The sequence below is a fragment of the Sminthopsis crassicaudata genome, chromosome 4, assembly GCF_048593235.1.
Source record: "Sminthopsis crassicaudata isolate SCR6 chromosome 4, ASM4859323v1, whole genome shotgun sequence".
NCBI classification, from domain to species: domain Eukaryota; kingdom Metazoa; phylum Chordata; class Mammalia; order Dasyuromorphia; family Dasyuridae; genus Sminthopsis; species Sminthopsis crassicaudata.
Window position 1 is genome coordinate 27409767 of NC_133620.1, and position 16438 is coordinate 27426204.

The following is a 16438-nucleotide window of genomic DNA, read 5'->3' on the forward strand; positions in this document are numbered from 1 at the left end:
TTTTTTCTCTGCTGTGATTTTTCCTCATTCTTAAAAAAAGACAGGTCATTTGATTTTTCCTAAACTTCTTTTTAACCACTTTATCAAAGGGCTAATCAATTTTTGTTAAATCAGCTTCTAGTTTAGTCAATTCTATGTATTTTTTGGTTTTCAATTTATCTTTTTCACCTCTAGTTTTAAATGTTTTTATTTTATTTTTAGTCCATTGGTTTTATATTTTAATAGCGAATATTTAATTTATTAACCTGTACTTTGCCATTTTACTGACAAATGTTTTCAGAGATATGATTTTTCTTTTGAGGACTTCTTTAGCAGCATTCCAGGAATTTGAGTATAGTCATTTGCTATCATTTTCTGTCACAATTTTTGTTTTGACAAAGAGTTCATTGGTTCAATAATTATTCATTCATCACTTTGACTCATCACTATTTCTTCATATATCAACTTTCACTATTAGCCACATGTATTCCATGTAATTAAAAGACCTTCTTCTATCCAATTTTAACCTATCATTTCATCCTTCCTTACACCTCACCTCTGGTAAATATCTATTCTTTGCTTTTGAGACACCTAATCCCTCTACCTCTTAGTACTTTTATAAGGCCCTTAATCATGCTGTGACTCCCATTTCTTCCTTTAAAAATTTTGGCCCTATGGTTTTCAGTCAGCTTAGCTCTATGTTCTCCTCTGCTATCTAAACTCTTTTACACTCACTTCTTGTCAAATCCCAGAATATTACAAATATCTGCTTCTGTTGCTCTTACTCAGAGGCTCCTCTATGGAGCTGGAGAAAATCCCACAACTATGCTGAGCAATCATGTTATTCAACCTCAACTGGCCCATTCAATGGCTCCCTTTCCTCCCTTTATCTTCATCTCAAGATCCTTTGATATCAGCTGCCCATTGTGACAATGAGATCAGCCTTTTGCTTGCCAAGATCCAAACCTCCATATTTGTACTTGATCCCATACCCTTCCATCTTATTCAGCATCCTCATCCTCAATCATGTTCCAGCTCTTTCTAAACTTCAACCCACTACATACTCTTTATTTTGTTAACATCATTAGCTCCATGGATTTAATTATTATCTTTCTGCAAATGGCTCACTCGAAGATTTATGTATCTATCCTGTTTCCTCTCTGAATCTCAGTTTTGCCTTCACTACCAGGACATTTCAAATTGAGTTTCCTGAAAACATCTTAATGTCCCTGCATGTAAAACATCCCAGACTGAACTCATTGCTTTCCACCTCAATTCCATACTTCCTATCAACTTTCCTACTGTTGGAATAACTCTCCTCTGCCTCCTCCCCAAACCTCTGTAATTGGAGGGTGGGGTCATGAACTTTAAATGTCCACTGAAGGGTAGTGCTCAGCTCAGAAATCTCATTTCTCACCGTGGCTGCACTTCTTTGCCATTTCCTTTTCCAAATCATTGAGCTGAGGTCAGCAGTTTAAATGACTTGGCCAGAACCACACAGCTAGTAGGTTCAGAGGCTTCCTGACACTCTGTACAATATGGCACCACCTAGATACTACTGAATTGTACTTTTTCAAATCACTCCAGAAATTACTTTGAATTTAGTTCACATTTTCTTATATAGATCTACATGGCTTTCCTCGAATTTATAAATGTATTTAGGGTTACTTACTGTAAGTGTAACCAGGGGCTGGGTTTTCATTTTTGTTTTTTCTTTGTATCCCCAGCACCTCGAACATACTGTCCAATGTCTTAGTTAATTAATGTCAGTGTCTTAAATTAAGACTTGTTGGGTGAAATGGATTGAATGCCACTTACGTCACGGTCACCTTTCTTAGCTGCTCACTGCTGATTCACACAGAGAAGAATAAATTGATCGCAGATACTTACCAATCCAGGGGACTAAGAATTTGTAGACTATCTGGGTCTTGGGATCTGCAAAGTGAAGCAAAGGAGCCCATTAGTTGGAAGCTGCACTGAGTAACATCAGAGGAGGATCGCATGGACCTGCAATGATCCAGGTACTGACAAGCACATAGCATGAGCAACGAGTACATCAGATGCATAACATAGCAGTTCTTGAAGCATTTGTAGGAAGACCAGCTTCCCCCGTATGTCTGGCTATAGGGTGAGATGGACAATAGCACTCGCTGACATTTAGGTAGATTTTCAGCTTGCAAAATGTCCCGTGGGTGCTCTCTCTTTGTCTTCTCAATAAGCCTGTGAAGAAGGTTCTCAGGGAGCCAGAGATGGGCTGTCTTAGGCTATTGGTTTAGTTGTGATCTTGATAGCAACAGGGAGGATTGTCTGTTTCCTCATAGGACAGGAACATGGCATTTAGAGCTATTATGGTGGTGGGGGAGCATGAATTAGTGCTTAGGGCCTAGACTTCTGATTTCATCTGTTTTATGGAATTCAGAATATTCGAGAAATGAAAGAGAGCTCAATGGCATTTAAGGACAAGAACATGCTTGATAAGTTGTCTTCTCACTTCTAAGGAGGGGGAAGTCAGCTCTGGAGGTAGTGCATTTCACTCTCCTTGTGGACAAGCATTTCCCAACATTGAGGGCAAGTTTATCATTCCCTTACCTCCCTCCCTTCCCCCTGCATCACCATAGCTCCTGAATCTAAACTATCTGGATAGCTTAATCTCTCCTTCACACAACAACCCCCTCAACTCTTGAAGTCAGCTCTACTGTTCCTTTTGGTGTTTAAATTTCTTCATAAATGTATATCAGTATCTAGTCTGCAATTTCAAATCTCACAGATTGTGGCTCACACAGCTTAAGCAGCTTGAACATAGTTATATAGCTAAATGTCTGTTAGAATAAATCTGGAACCCAGGACTTTCTGCCTTCAACACTGTTCCTCTATCCATTATAATCTGAAATACGAAACAGTACATATCTAAAAGTTATTTTTGTGTTTTTTTAAAATCACAAATACAAACTGAAAATGAAATAGGTGCTTATCAGTTAATGGAAGGGCTTATAGTACATCAATGTAATCAATATAATTGTATCATAAGAAATCACAAATTTGAAAGATTTCAGGGTAGCCTGGAAAGACTTGAATAAAATGATACAAAGTTAGAAGAATTAAGAGGCAGTGAGGTCCTGAATTTGTAATCAGGAAAACCTGGATTCCAATTCCACCTCAGACATTTATCAGCTGTGTGACTCTGGACAAGTCCCTTCCTCACATTCAATTTCAGTTTCTTTATATGTAAAATGGGAATTAACAGCACCTACCTTTTAGAATTGTTGTGAGGATCAGATGAAATAACTTATGGACAGTGCTGTGTGAATCTTAAGGTAGTATGTAAATTCTAGCTATTATTAGTAATAAGCCACATGATGACCACAGCAACATAAAAGAAAATAGCCTTGAAATACTCTAATCAATTCAGTGACACTAACCACCACGTCAAAAGACTCATGACAAAACCTGGTTTCTACCTTCTGATCCAAAGGTAATTAGCTAAGGTTCAAAATGAGACAAGCATTTTCAGACACTGACATTGATTTGCTGGATAGTTATAAAATTACCCCACAAAGAAAAAAGATAAAGAAGAGTATCTATGAGACATCTAAAAACACAAAAACACAGAGAAAGAAGTTCAGCTGGTGACGCAGAACAGCAGGACAATCTTAATTCTACTGGCTAAATCTGAGTTTCAAGAATTATAATCCATGTAACAGTAATTCACAGATCCATGTAGGATTTTTCCATTTTTCTTTGTATATGCAAAGTTGATGTTAAGTTTATAATTTAAAAAGAGAAAATGAAAAAAAGCAATCATGGAGATGGAGAATAGAAGGAAGGGAAAGTTGGAAGAGAAGATCAGTGAAGGGAGGTTGGAGAAGGGTTAGAGAGATGTGATATTTAATTTTAAAAGAGGAAATGGGAGTTGATTCTAAAAAGAATGGAAAAACACAGGTTGTGCAAGTCAGCCAAGGTTTTAGTAAAATGTTCACTTTTCTGTGGGATTTAGAAAAAAGTTTTCTTGAAAGACAAGGAGGTCTCCTGAAGTAGCAATTAGTGATGCAACCATTATAAAATAAATCAAAAGCCTGGGAATTATGGAAAGGAGTGTTGCAGTAATAAATGCCGATGGGGTGTCTTGAATGGATTTTGGATCTGGATATGGCATGTAACAACCAGGTGAATACAAATATGGTAGTCAACGGCTGTGTTTGGGACCATTAAATCTTAGAGTTTGAAGAGGCTTCATGGACATCTCATCCCATTTCTCAACCTTCCCTCAAAGAGAGGCTCTATAGGTAATACATATCGAAGTGAATAGTACAGAGTCTGTGACAACTTAGATGAGAAATATCCCTCAATACCATTTACTGGCCATTACCTTTATTCTCTGCTTTCCCAATCATTTTCTTTTAGCTAAATTGGGCTTTTCAGATTTCTTGATACCAGGTCAGAAGTGGCCTGGATGAAAGAAATGAGTATTCCATGGGATGATAATCTTGTATGACTATGAGATTGTTGTTGTTGGTCCTTCGTTCCCAAAGATGACCATGACATCAGGTAAGTGATGCTATACCCATGAGTTGTAGAGCTCAATGCACCTAGAGGTCATCTAGAAGAGTTATCTCATTTTAAAGATAAAAGAATGAGGTACAGGAAATTTAGGTGATTTGTTTATAAACACATGGCCATAAGGACTATGTCACTGGCAAGCTGTCAACTCAAAAATTTATATTTTTGGTTATTCCACCAATTCAGTGTCAGTGTGACCACTGACATCTCAGGGAGTCTCATCATCTCTGGAAAAGAAGGGAGAGGTGATGATGAAAGAGAAAGATCTGAGCATGGAGGACGGTCCCCAAGTCCTTCAGAGTATTTAGAGGGTGTCTGAAGAATGCTGCAAAAAAACTGACTCATGTCTATAAAGGTATTGAGGAGTCTTAAGTCTGTCTGAGGAAGGGCAAGGAAGCTCCCTTTCAGGACATAACTCTCAAAAGTCAGGACACCTCAAACTGCCTTTTCTTTCCTTAAAGGTGTATTAAGGCTTTCTCTTTTTTTCTTTGCTCCAAGACTGGCCTAATCAGGAAGTGATGACGTTCATGAAGTCACTCAAGGTAAAGAAATATTTCCTGACAATCTGTGCTGGTCCAAAGCAGAGGGGGAGACCTTAGGAGGTTTGAAAATGGCTATAGGTATTTGTTTAATACATTCATGGAGGGAGGGAGGGAATTTAATACTTACTATATATTCTGCTAAGGATTTTACAAATATTATCTCATTTGATCCTCACAATTCTAGTAGGAAGGTGCTATTATTATTTCCATTTTGTAGATGAAGAAACTGAGGCAAATATGATTGAGTGACTTGTCCAGGATTACACAGCTAGTAAGTTTTCAAGGCTGGATTTAAACCCAGAAAGATGAGTCTTCTTGACTCCAAGCCATTCTGCTAAGTAGATGATCTCCAATTTTCCAATATATTTTCCAATATTCTGTAATGTATGATGACTTCTCCTTACCTTTTCGACTCAGGAAAAGCTTTGCATATTCTGGGCTATAGATATGTAACACTGCATGAAAGGGTCCAGACCATATAGAAATAGCATCGGGGTACTTTTTTGGCAGCACCTTAAACTCCTGTAGTTCTTCTTCTGCGTGAATCTGCAATTAGAAAAGCAAAAAGTTAGTTGTGGCAATGAACCCCAAATTCTCTCCCAACTTCCAGGCTCCAGACCCTAGGAACACTACAATGAGCTCAGAGATCTTTGGGAAGGGAATAGAAACATGGAAAGTAAGAGGAAGGACCTGAGAAGCATCTACTTCCATCCTCATCTGAGCAAGGATCTCTTCTATTGTGTCCTTGATAAGTGGTTACTCAATCCTCCCCTTGGAGGATCAGAGTGGTGAGACATTGCATTTCCTGGCCCTTGCCTACTGAATATCTCTATCTTCATTTCATCTCCATGTCTCATGAACATGTACAACTCAAGAGATCCAAAACAATTTTTCCCTAAACCCATCCCTTCCTCCCAAATTTCCTCATTTCTGCATCTTTGCACACTTGGAGTTAAGCTTTATTCCCTCCTTTCTTCCACCCTTTTATACAACCTATTTTCAAGTCTTGTCAGTTTTCTTTCCATAACAGCTCTCCCACCATTCCCTTCACTCCAATTAATCAGCCTTTGTATAACTGAGGTTTCACTAACTCTTGCTCAGAATAATTCAATAGCCTCTGAATGGAGGATCTAATCTCTATGTGGAAGCTATTAGCCAACTTCTAGTTTCTCTTCTCCTTCATCCATCTTATTTTAGAGCTTCTAGATGGTTGGTTGGTGTCCTTTCTTCTCAAAGAGGACTAAAATAACACTATGATGTTGGAATCAAGATATAGTGTGTCCAACCATGGCTGATCAGACCAACATGTACTTGAAAGCCTTCATTGTGGGTTGAATGCAAATACTCCATGTGAACATTTGGAGTGGAGTTGTCTGTAAGTTTGAACATCTCATATTTCTTTTGAGACAAATTTCTGAAAGCAGCCCACTTCTTTCCTGCTTCACTGTCACCAACTGTGTTGGCTGAGATTTCATTCCAAGTTAGCAGCAAAGTATTTCTAGCTAGGAGAAGCCCTCTAATCTGTTGATGTTAAGTCTTCAGGTAGTCTTGTCTTGGGGCCACATTTTTATTGAATGCAAATATTTATATTGGAGAGGATAAGTCTACAGTCAGTCCAGCATTCTGCACCACACATTACTTTGGTCACTCTCACATTCCTGCCTTTTTCTTCTTCCCCTTACAATTACATAATCTTTTAAATGTCAATGTTTTCTGGGAGGGTGAATCCATGAAGTTTTATTGTATTTGGACAAATAGAAGATAGTGGTGGGATGGGAAGATCATGAGAGGCACAAGTCTTTGGTACTAAGTGTCCACTGCTATTGCTTCTTCCAACCCCATTCCTCCCAAGGACTCTGTGTCATGTCTGATAATCTGTACTTACTGCCACATTAAAGGCACCCAGAGTTATAAGCTTGCCCTCTTTTGGTACATTGATGAAGAGGGTATCCAGGTCTTCATAAAATTTTTCTTTGACTTCCTTAGGGTTCATCATATTGGGACATATGCACTGATGATTGTGGTATGGTGCTTTCCTGCAAGTAACAATCATATTCTCATGATGCTGTCATTCACTCCTTTTGGTAGTTATATAAGTTGGTACTAGATTAGTTTTGATTGAAAAATCTACACCATTTTCCTAGCTCTCCCCTTCACCAGGGGTCTTCATTTGCCATCCTTGCTTCACTCAGGGCAACTATTGGGATGTAACACCTGTTAAATTCTCTTGTAACAAGAGCTTTTTGTCTTTCAGGATTTTGTGTTGCCTATAAATATACACATCCTACATATAAATATATAAATATTATATATATATACAATATATATATAAATATAAATATAAATAAGCTTTGTAAAAGGTTTTCTACACAAAAATGTGTATTTTGACCCCAGGGTGGTATCCCCATCTGCCACAGTAAGCACAGACAATTTTAGGGTCTCTTCCTAAATGCCAGGATGTGAGCAGTCTGGTCTTTTAAAAAGACTTCTCAGACAGGCAGATGGTTACCAAAGCCTACTGCTGCTTCACTCCAGTGAGAAGACACCTGGGTTTAGGGGTTGTAACTAGAACTCTTACTATGTCCACATTTGCTGCTTCATCACTTGCCCATTGCCACCGGACTTTGAGGTAGGTAAAAGTGGTATGGGTGATGTCTTTTGAGTTGTGCCTAATTTGGACTTAAGTAAGGCAGAGATGAACTAACTTGTCAGTCTTACTCTTTCTTTCAGGGTCATTGGAGTTGAGTCCAGTTCCAGAGCCCGGTGGCAAGACAAAAGTTGGGATGACCTAAGATGACTTGAGATACAGTGGATGACCATGACATCTTTGATGTTTAAGCAAGCTTTAAGCTTTTCATGGCACATGACTTCAGCCACCTTCATGGTTGTTGAAACAAACTGTTTTCATTCACCCATTCTATTGGGGGAAGTGCTTGAGGTAGACATCCCTCTAACTCACCAATAGATTTGAGACCCCTCAGTAACCCTTAAGCTGGTTGAAACAGTGTGTCCACTGCACATCCTATAGCTTCTTGGAGCTATAGATAAGGGTTAAATGAATCAAGTGGACATCAAAGGTGGAAACAGCCCTGAGAAGGGATCAGGAGTCCTCATCACCAAAAGTTCTAGTCTTCTCTGAACATACTCTATGCCTTGAAATTGCAAACTATTAATAATATGAAAAAGGTTATATGATATTAAAATCATTAAATAATAAGATAATTAAGTAATTAATTACAAGAGGTGAACATTCAAACAACCTCAGAGTTTTACCTCACATCATGCAAATTGACAAATATGAAAAAATTAACAAGAGTCAACATTGGAGGAGTTATGGGAAGGTAGGCACACTAGTGCATTATCGTTGAAGCTGTGAATCAATACAACCATTTTGGAAAACTATTTGTAATTCTGAAAATAACGTAATTAAAATGTCCACATTCTTTAAACCAGAGATTCCATATTCAGCTTATACCTTAAGGAAACTGTTGATAAAAAGGAATCTATATTTATCAAAATATGTATAGTAGCACTTTTTGAGATAATAAAGATTTGAAAACAAAACTAAGTAGATGCCCATCTATTGGGGAATGGCTAAAAAAAGTACTATAAAGATATAATGAAATTTTACTATATGGTATAAGAGGTGATGAGTGTGATGAATACAAAGAATATGAGCTGATTCAGACTGAAGTAAGCAGAGCCAAGAAAATAATATTACATCATGACTACCACAATGTAAATGGAAAGAACCTGAGAAGATTTAGGCTGACCCTGTAGTATTTTGTTATTGATCCTACTTATAACTAATTGAATTTGTACTTTAACTGCTTAAATCATGAGTTCTTTGTCTGTGAACTTAGTTCAAAAATTCAACTGGACTGCAATGAGTTAATTCTAGAAATCCAACTCTCCACTACTCACAGAATTCTTCTTGTCATAAGGAATTTTATTAACCTAGGGGAATGTGTATGAAAGAAAGGGAGTTGGGGCTGATATCTTTACTCCACAAAACTATCTTTCAAGGACTTCTGGTTTGCTGTCCCAAAGTCTGGACTGCTCTCTCATACTTGGACACAAATAATGAGTTCTTAATCTCATGAGAGAAGGGGGATTGTTGCCAGCTTCAGTTACCAAATTTCCAATCAATCATGTTGTTCCCTCCATCTCAATTTTGTAACTAATCATTTTGTTTTCAATCCCATGATTTCCTCCACCCTATTGTATTCTTGTTCTGTACTCCCCAAAACCTACAAAAGAAAGAATAGTCCTTCTGTTCAGTGTCTTTGGTATAAATGGAGGAAAATGCTATCTTGCCCGAAGATTTGTGTCTGTTTATCCTTTTGTTAAATTCCACATGGGACAAACTACACAGAATTAAACAAAACAAAAATAATTGTTACAAAATTATAAAGAACTAATAAGATTTGGAAACAGATATGAAAAGAATTTGCAGAAGTCGGAGATCCATGCCTGTTTACATTGCACATATCTTCAACTTTTAAAAATGTATTTAATACTTGTTTCTTTTTTTTTTTGTCTTTAAAAATCCTATTTGTTATAAGGAATGACTCCCTTAGAAAGGGAAGGATATCAGAAAAAACATATTAATGTCCATTTTAAATGCTACCCCCTCCAGGCTGTCTTCCTGGATGTCTCTGGTGGTAACAACTTTCCTGTCTAATGTCAAATTGCACTGTTTCCCACACTCTCCTCTTTGTATTGATCATCTGAGTCTGCAGACTATAGTTTTCTCTGTTGTATTTTTCCTACAAAAAAGTGGGCCCTATGAGGACAGGGATTATATCTCCACCAAATGTATGTCCTCCTGGACTTCTTCCTGACTTGTGGGTTGAAAATTCATGCTTCTACTGCTGTTCCATATTGGAATTTCCCTGACATCCTAGGGCCTCCTTTCCTAGAAACATCCAACCACTCTTGGGATGGTCCCCTCAACCTGGAATGTCCCTTCTTTTGAGCTCACTATCTTTGGCTATTCCTCCTCGAACCTCCATCATACCATGTAAAGGGCTAGAACTGAGCAATGCACTTGGATAATGAAGCACGTGAGACTAATTGCCAATTGGACAGCTCCCTATTAACTTGTTTGAAGGTTGACCCTCCCCAGCTGTTCTGTGCTGACTTGATTGGTGGGACAAAGAGGGGGAAGTGACTTGTGTGGGAGGAGTAGGAGAAACTTGGGTGGTGGAACTCACACTCTCTCGCACTCGAGACCTGGCCTTGGAGGGGACGGTAAAGATCAAGAATAAAGACGTTTAGTGATCCTGACTCCGGCTGATTTCTGGGAAGATAAGAGTTCCAGCAATACCACATGTCTTCCTCCCTATCACCACTTTCAGTTCCTTTTTGTGTATATTAGAATGTAAACTCTTTGAGGGCAGCAGAGTCCTTTCTCTTTTAAAAAAATATTTAATATTTTTCCCCAGTTACATTTAAAACAATTTTTTAAATATTTGCTTTTAAAATTTTGAGTTATACTAAACCAGCTATACCTAGCAAAAGAACTCTAGGGGATGACTATGAACCACTACATAGAATTCCCAATCCCTCTAATTTTATCCGACTGCATTTTGGATTTCCTTCACAGGCTAATTGTACATTATTTCAAAGTCCTATTCTTTTTGTACAGCAAAACAACTGTTTGGCCATGTATACATACATTGTATTTAATTTATATTCTAAAATATTTAACATGTATTGGTCAATCTGCCATCTGGGACGGGGGGGGGGAGGAGGGAAAAATTAGAACAAAAGTTTTGGCAATTGTCAATATTGTAAAATTACCCATGAATATATCTGGTAAATAAAAACTATTAAAATTAAAGAAAAGAAAAGAAAAGGCTTCCAGAACCACATTTTGATTACCATGCTTGAGAAAGTAAAGCCCCCCAAAATGGTTCTCAGTACACTTATCTTTTGATATGCAGGGAGTAATGTCAAATGTACCCAAAACCAAATCTTGCAAGTGAACTGAGGGGAAATGTAATCCTTGTCTAGGGAAAGGAGGGCAAAGCCTAAATTCAGAAGAGGTAAACAGTTCAGGAAAAGATAAATTCTATGTTAACTATGTTGAGGTTAACATACCTATGGAATGGATGTACAGTTTGAGATGTTCAACAGACAAAGATACTTTGCCTCAGTACCACTTTTCAGTGATATTTAGGCAAAAACTGAGATAAAAGATGGCCTAATAAGGCTTGCCTGGAAGCAAAGGTAGGATTTTGTTGCCAGTTGCTGTCTTGGGAGCAGAAAAAAGGGAGGAAGAAAACAAATTTTGGAACTCAAAATTCTTACAAAAATAAATGTTGAAAACTATCTTTACATATAATTGGAAAAAAATAAAGTACTGTTTTAAGTGAAAAAAATTTTTTGAGTTCTAGATTCTCTCTTTTTTTTCCCCATGAGGCAAATGGGGTTAAGCTAGGATGTGTTAAATGTCTGAGGTCAGATTTGAACTCAAGTCCTCCTCTATGCACTGTACCACCTAGCTGCCCCTAGATTCTCTTTCTTACCCCCAACTACAATTAAGATACCACATGTGAAGCAAAACATTTGCATAAAAGTCAAGTTATGAAAGAAAACAGATCTCCCATCCTAATGAAAATAGGATTTTTTGGGTTTTTAATGAAAATAAAAACCCTCAAGAAACATTAAGTTAAGAAGAGAGATAATGCTTCAATCTGTAGTTAGATACAATCGGTTCCTTCTCTGGTCTCATAAGTCTTTCAGAGTTGTTGTGGATGATTGTACTATTGAAAATAGCAAAGTCATTTACAAGCAGTCATCCCAGAACATTGCTATTATTTTGTACACAGCACATTGCACATTGCTTGAGTTCAAGGACTGTCCAGGTTTTGTTTGTTTGTTTTTTGCAGAGACCTTTCTCGATTGCATTTGTATTGCCAGAACTTATCACAGTACTTGGTACATTTTTCTTCTCTTCCAACCTTCCCTCTCTTCCTCCCTCCCTCTTTCCTTCCCTCCCTCCCTTCTCATTTACACACAATTAGAAAACCATTGAATATTGGAAAGGATCACGGCAACCATTTTAGCAAAGGAATCCTTACAATAACAAACCCAACTAGAGATCTCCAGACTTTTTGAAGATCTCCAAAGAGGGAGAGTCTCCTGCCACAGAGCAGCCCCTCCCATTCTGAAGTTACTTTCACTGCTTAGAATTTCTTCTTGCTAGCCAGCCTCAATTAGCAGCCTCAATTTGCAGGGCTTCCTCCATCCCCATCCGACAGTCTTGCTCGTGGCATTATCTCCTTTGTCCTTAACAACAGGACAAGTTAGATTCTGTCAATCTTCCATATGACAGACATTCATATATCTGAATTTATGTATTTAATAGAAGTAGCCTTCTCTAGTCCAGGCTACATGTGCACAGCTGCCTCACCTTATTCTCACATGACAACTTTCATTCCCTTCATAAATATCAAGCTGCCTCCAGAATATCGAGGCTCACTCGAAGTTTATCCCTTTGCTGAAGCTTTCTGTGATGCTCCCAAGGGACCCTGCGCGGTCTTGAGTTTGTTCTTGAAGTAGCTATTGGTTGTATTATATCAGATATTACTGCTGTGTGTGTGTGTATGTGTGTGTGTGTGTGTGTGTGTGTGTGTGTGTGTGAGAGAGAGAGAGAGAGAGAGAGAGAGAGAGAGAGAGAGAGACACAGAGACAGAGAGAGACAGAGAGAGACAGAGACAGAGAGAGAGAGACAGAGACAGAGACAGAGAGAGACACAGAGAGAGAGAGCACCTGTGCGTACATGTATGTATGTATGTGAGAGAGAGCCTCTGTGTGTAATGTCTGTATAATGAGTGTGGGAGTGTGCATGTGTGGGAGTGACGGAGACAGGCTGAGAAACGGAGAGACAGACAAATGCACCTAAGATTGCAGATATTTCCTTTCTAGCTGATTCTTTAGTGCTTTGTGGGGCAGAGCCTGGATTCGAGCTAACTTTGAGCAAAACAATACCTGCTTCCTTTGCTGAACTCAATTAAAGAAGAATGAGCCTTGTACTTGGAGTCTGAAAATAGGAGTTCAAATTCTTATTAATTGTCAAGTCAAAATCAAACACACATAGGACTTAGCATCTAATAACTTAGAGCTCACAATAGCATTCACATAGCACTTTGGACAGAGCTCATTTGATGCTGACAACAACCCTTTGACATGGGTGCCTTTGTGATACTCATTTCACAGATGAGTGACTTGTCCTGGGTCATACAATTAGTAAATTTCTCAGGTAGTAACTTTTTCTTTTTCCCCCTGAGGCAGTTGCCCAGGGTCACATAGCCAAGAAGTGTTAAGTGTCTGAGGTCACATTTGAACTCAGGCCCTCTGTACCATCTAGCTGCCCCTGGGTAACTTTTAAACTCAGAACCTCCTGATTCCTCTTGAGAACCCATGGGGGTGCCAGGCACTGTGCTAAGCACTGGGACACAAAGAAAAGCATCAATGCCCTGTCTTCAAGGAACTCCCAGTCTAATGGTAGAAACAGCACATAAACAACTATGTCCAACAAGATCTATACAAGATGAATTGGAAATCCTGCCATAGGGCCATCAAGAGGTGAAGGTCCCACTCGAGGTTCCTTTGACTCCAGGACCCCCGACTCCCGATCCAGTCCTCTGGGCGCCACATCAGACCCGAGAGGAGCACGATGAGGGAGGAAGAAAAAGCTGGGCAAATGCTAGGAGGGCAGGAGGGGGAAGGCCCCGAGTTGTCGGGCAGATTCTCTCCCTAAGTTTCCCCAGAGTGGATCTGTGCGTGGCTCCTAAGCCCTGTGCTCCTGCCTCCTGCAGAGGGAGACCCCCTCGGGCCTGGAGTGGGCCCTCGGGGGGGTCAGGCCAGGGTCAGCAGCCTCTCCCTCCCTCCCTCTCCGGCCAGGGCTCCCACTTACCTCCTTCTGATTCCCATAGAGCCAGTGGCCGGGTGGCCCCGGGAAGGGGCGCAGGGCTTTCACAAGTGCCTGGCGCCGGAGGAAGAGCTTGACGACTAGCAGCAGCAGCGGTCCGAGCACGACCGTCAGGATCAAGGACAGAGCCCCGGGCCTCTCCAGCCACGGGACGGCGCGGGAATCCACCGGGACGGCGCCGGAGCTCCGGGAGAGCGCCTCAGAGTCCATGCTGCGGGCGCTCCCGAGATGCTTCGCTGCGAGGCTCAAGTAGCTACCGCGGCCGCTTCTTATGGCCGAGCTGGGGCCGCCCTAGGGCACGGCTGCCCCCTCCCCCAGCCGGCTACACAGCCTAGGAGCAGCGGAGAGCCGGTTCGGCCGAGCCCGGAAGGAAGGGCCAGGCAGCTTGCAACATTCCCGGATTTCTCGAGCCCGATTATCCCGGAATCTTGGCACCTGCGGGTGGCCGAGAAGAGGAAGAAATCTAGCGACTTCCTCTAAGAAATCGCCTCTGGGTGCAATGGGATCTTAGAGAGAAACTGCCTCAGATTTTTCCCCTGTCGGAAGGAAGATAGGTGAAGATCTCCGAGCGGACCCCTCCCATCCCCCTCACTCTGAGTCCCCAGATTTCTCCTCACTTTTCCTTTTCCAGTTCTCTGTCTCTGGAAGGGTCCCCTCCCCTTTCCCCATATCCACCCCCGACTCCACTCAGCTCCTATATTCAGTGCCTGATACTTGGGGGAATCTCCAGATCTTCTCCATTTGGCCTCTAGTCTTATGCTTAGCACCCTTCCGCGATCTCAGATCCAGAGACACCGGCTCCCTTTCCGCAGTCCTTAGCACAGAACCCTCCACATCCCTTCTTCTTGCCTTGGTGCTGGGGATCCCCAAGCCTCAAATGCTCTCCTCCCAATCTGCCTCGTCGTTTCCTCAGCCTTTTTCAAGATTCCTCCAAAGTTCGGGTTTTTTCTTCCTCTACTTTGCCCTTTCTGGTCTCCTCAATCCCATTTCCCTCTTCTCCGTGCTTGCTCTCCGAGATTCTCTTCCATCTCCTTTGTTATTTTCATATCTCTCCTATTAGCAAATAAGGCAGGTGAAGGCAGGACCTATTTCTGTCTGGGCTGAGATGGATCTGTCTGACAGAGATGTCTGTGTACTATTTGCCTGGCACTGCGGGAAGAAAAGAATGAAATGGGGCAGTGAATAAAATGCCAGCCCTGAGTCAGGAGGATCTGAGTTCAAATCCAGCCCGGAACACTTAGTACTTCCTAGTGTGAGGGATGCAGAAAACCCTTACCCAAAATGACTACTCAGAGATCACTCAGTAGAAGGCAGAAAAGTTATTTATTGAAAACCTCCGGAGGATGAGCGGTCCCATGACGAAATAAGAAAGAGGAAGCTCGTGGTAGGAGGGCTAAAGAAGTAATAAAGAGACACAGCTTTTATCCAAGACATTACATCACAAGGATGAGAGCATTGAGAAGGGAAGGGGGAGGCATCTAATTGGTGGTTGCTATTTGGAGAAATTGGAAGGAAAGGTTTCTGTTTTCCCAAAATCTCCTGATTTCTAGAAAACAGAAAATCAGGCCTTCCCACTTAATCAAGCAGACAGTGATCCAGCTAATAGACTAAATATCAATAAATGTTGAATACTGATAAGTATCATCAGCTCAGGTTAAGTAAATATGGCTATAGCTGGCCAAGGCTCAAGTAAATATGGGCCTGCACATATTATACAGGTCATAAGGGAAACACAGAAATAATGAAAATAAAATACAGAAAAAGAATTTACACATTCCTGTAAGTTTTTCACCTTATCTCGCTCTATTCCCCACACTAGAATGAAATGAAAGACAAAAACAGATTTTTGAAAAAACATTGCCTCCAGACTGTTGGCTGTCTTCAAAAGGATTCATTTTTAAGGACATGATGTCAATCTATAGCAAAGAAGATAGGGTGAAGGTCTAGTTTCAAGTATTTTCAGGGGTTGTCATGTAGAAGAGGGATTATATAATTCACAAAATCACCCATTGTCAGAGTCGTAAGAGATCTGAACTACTATCAAGTACAATCTGGATTTGAACAAGAATCTTTTAAAGAACATTTCTAGTAAATGGTCATCTGGCCTTCACTTAAAAATGTTCACTGAGGAGGAATCCATTACCTCCCAAAGTAGCCCTTTCCATTTTGGGAAGTTTTTGCTTTATTTTGTTTCCTCTTTCTAATTTCCATTCGTTGCTGATGATTTTATCTTGTGAAGTTAAAGAGAACAATGTTAAAAACAATCCCCTAAAATCTTATGAACTCCAATAGCAGTTGTGGCAAAGTGTCTCTGCTCATTTTCTATCGCCTTTCCATGCTATTGTTCTCTGAAGCTTCCTCCCAAAATGGAGGAGACCCTACATTTCCTAGGTCATAATAACAAATAACAAGCCTTTTT

The 16438-nt window shown here is 40.3% G+C and overlaps 1 protein-coding gene and 2 long non-coding RNA genes across 3 annotated transcripts in view; 2 read left to right on the plus strand and 1 right to left on the minus strand.

Annotated features, from left to right (window-relative positions):
* Positions 1-14569, minus strand: part of LOC141541674 (taurochenodeoxycholic 6 alpha-hydroxylase-like) — a 34427-nt gene extending 19858 nt beyond the window's left edge. Inside the window, exons 1-3 of the mRNA XM_074266009.1 lie at positions 14005-14569; positions 5483-5624; positions 1870-1914 (exon numbers count right to left, since the gene is read on the minus strand). Coding sequence (XP_074122110.1) covers positions 1870-1914; positions 5483-5624; positions 14005-14229 — 412 coding nt within the window. The 5' untranslated portion in view covers positions 14230-14569. The remainder of the gene's footprint in view (positions 1-1869; positions 1915-5482; positions 5625-14004) is intronic.
* On the plus strand, positions 1910-5078 carry LOC141541676 (uncharacterized). Its single transcript, XR_012481874.1, has 3 exons — positions 1910-2000; positions 4381-4524; positions 5035-5078. It is a non-coding gene; the product is annotated as an uncharacterized LOC141541676 (long non-coding RNA).
* Positions 7583-10085, plus strand: LOC141541675 (uncharacterized). Its single transcript, XR_012481873.1, has 3 exons — positions 7583-7707; positions 7809-8016; positions 10001-10085. It is a non-coding gene; the product is annotated as an uncharacterized LOC141541675 (long non-coding RNA).
* Positions 14570-16438: the final 1869 nt, after the last annotated feature.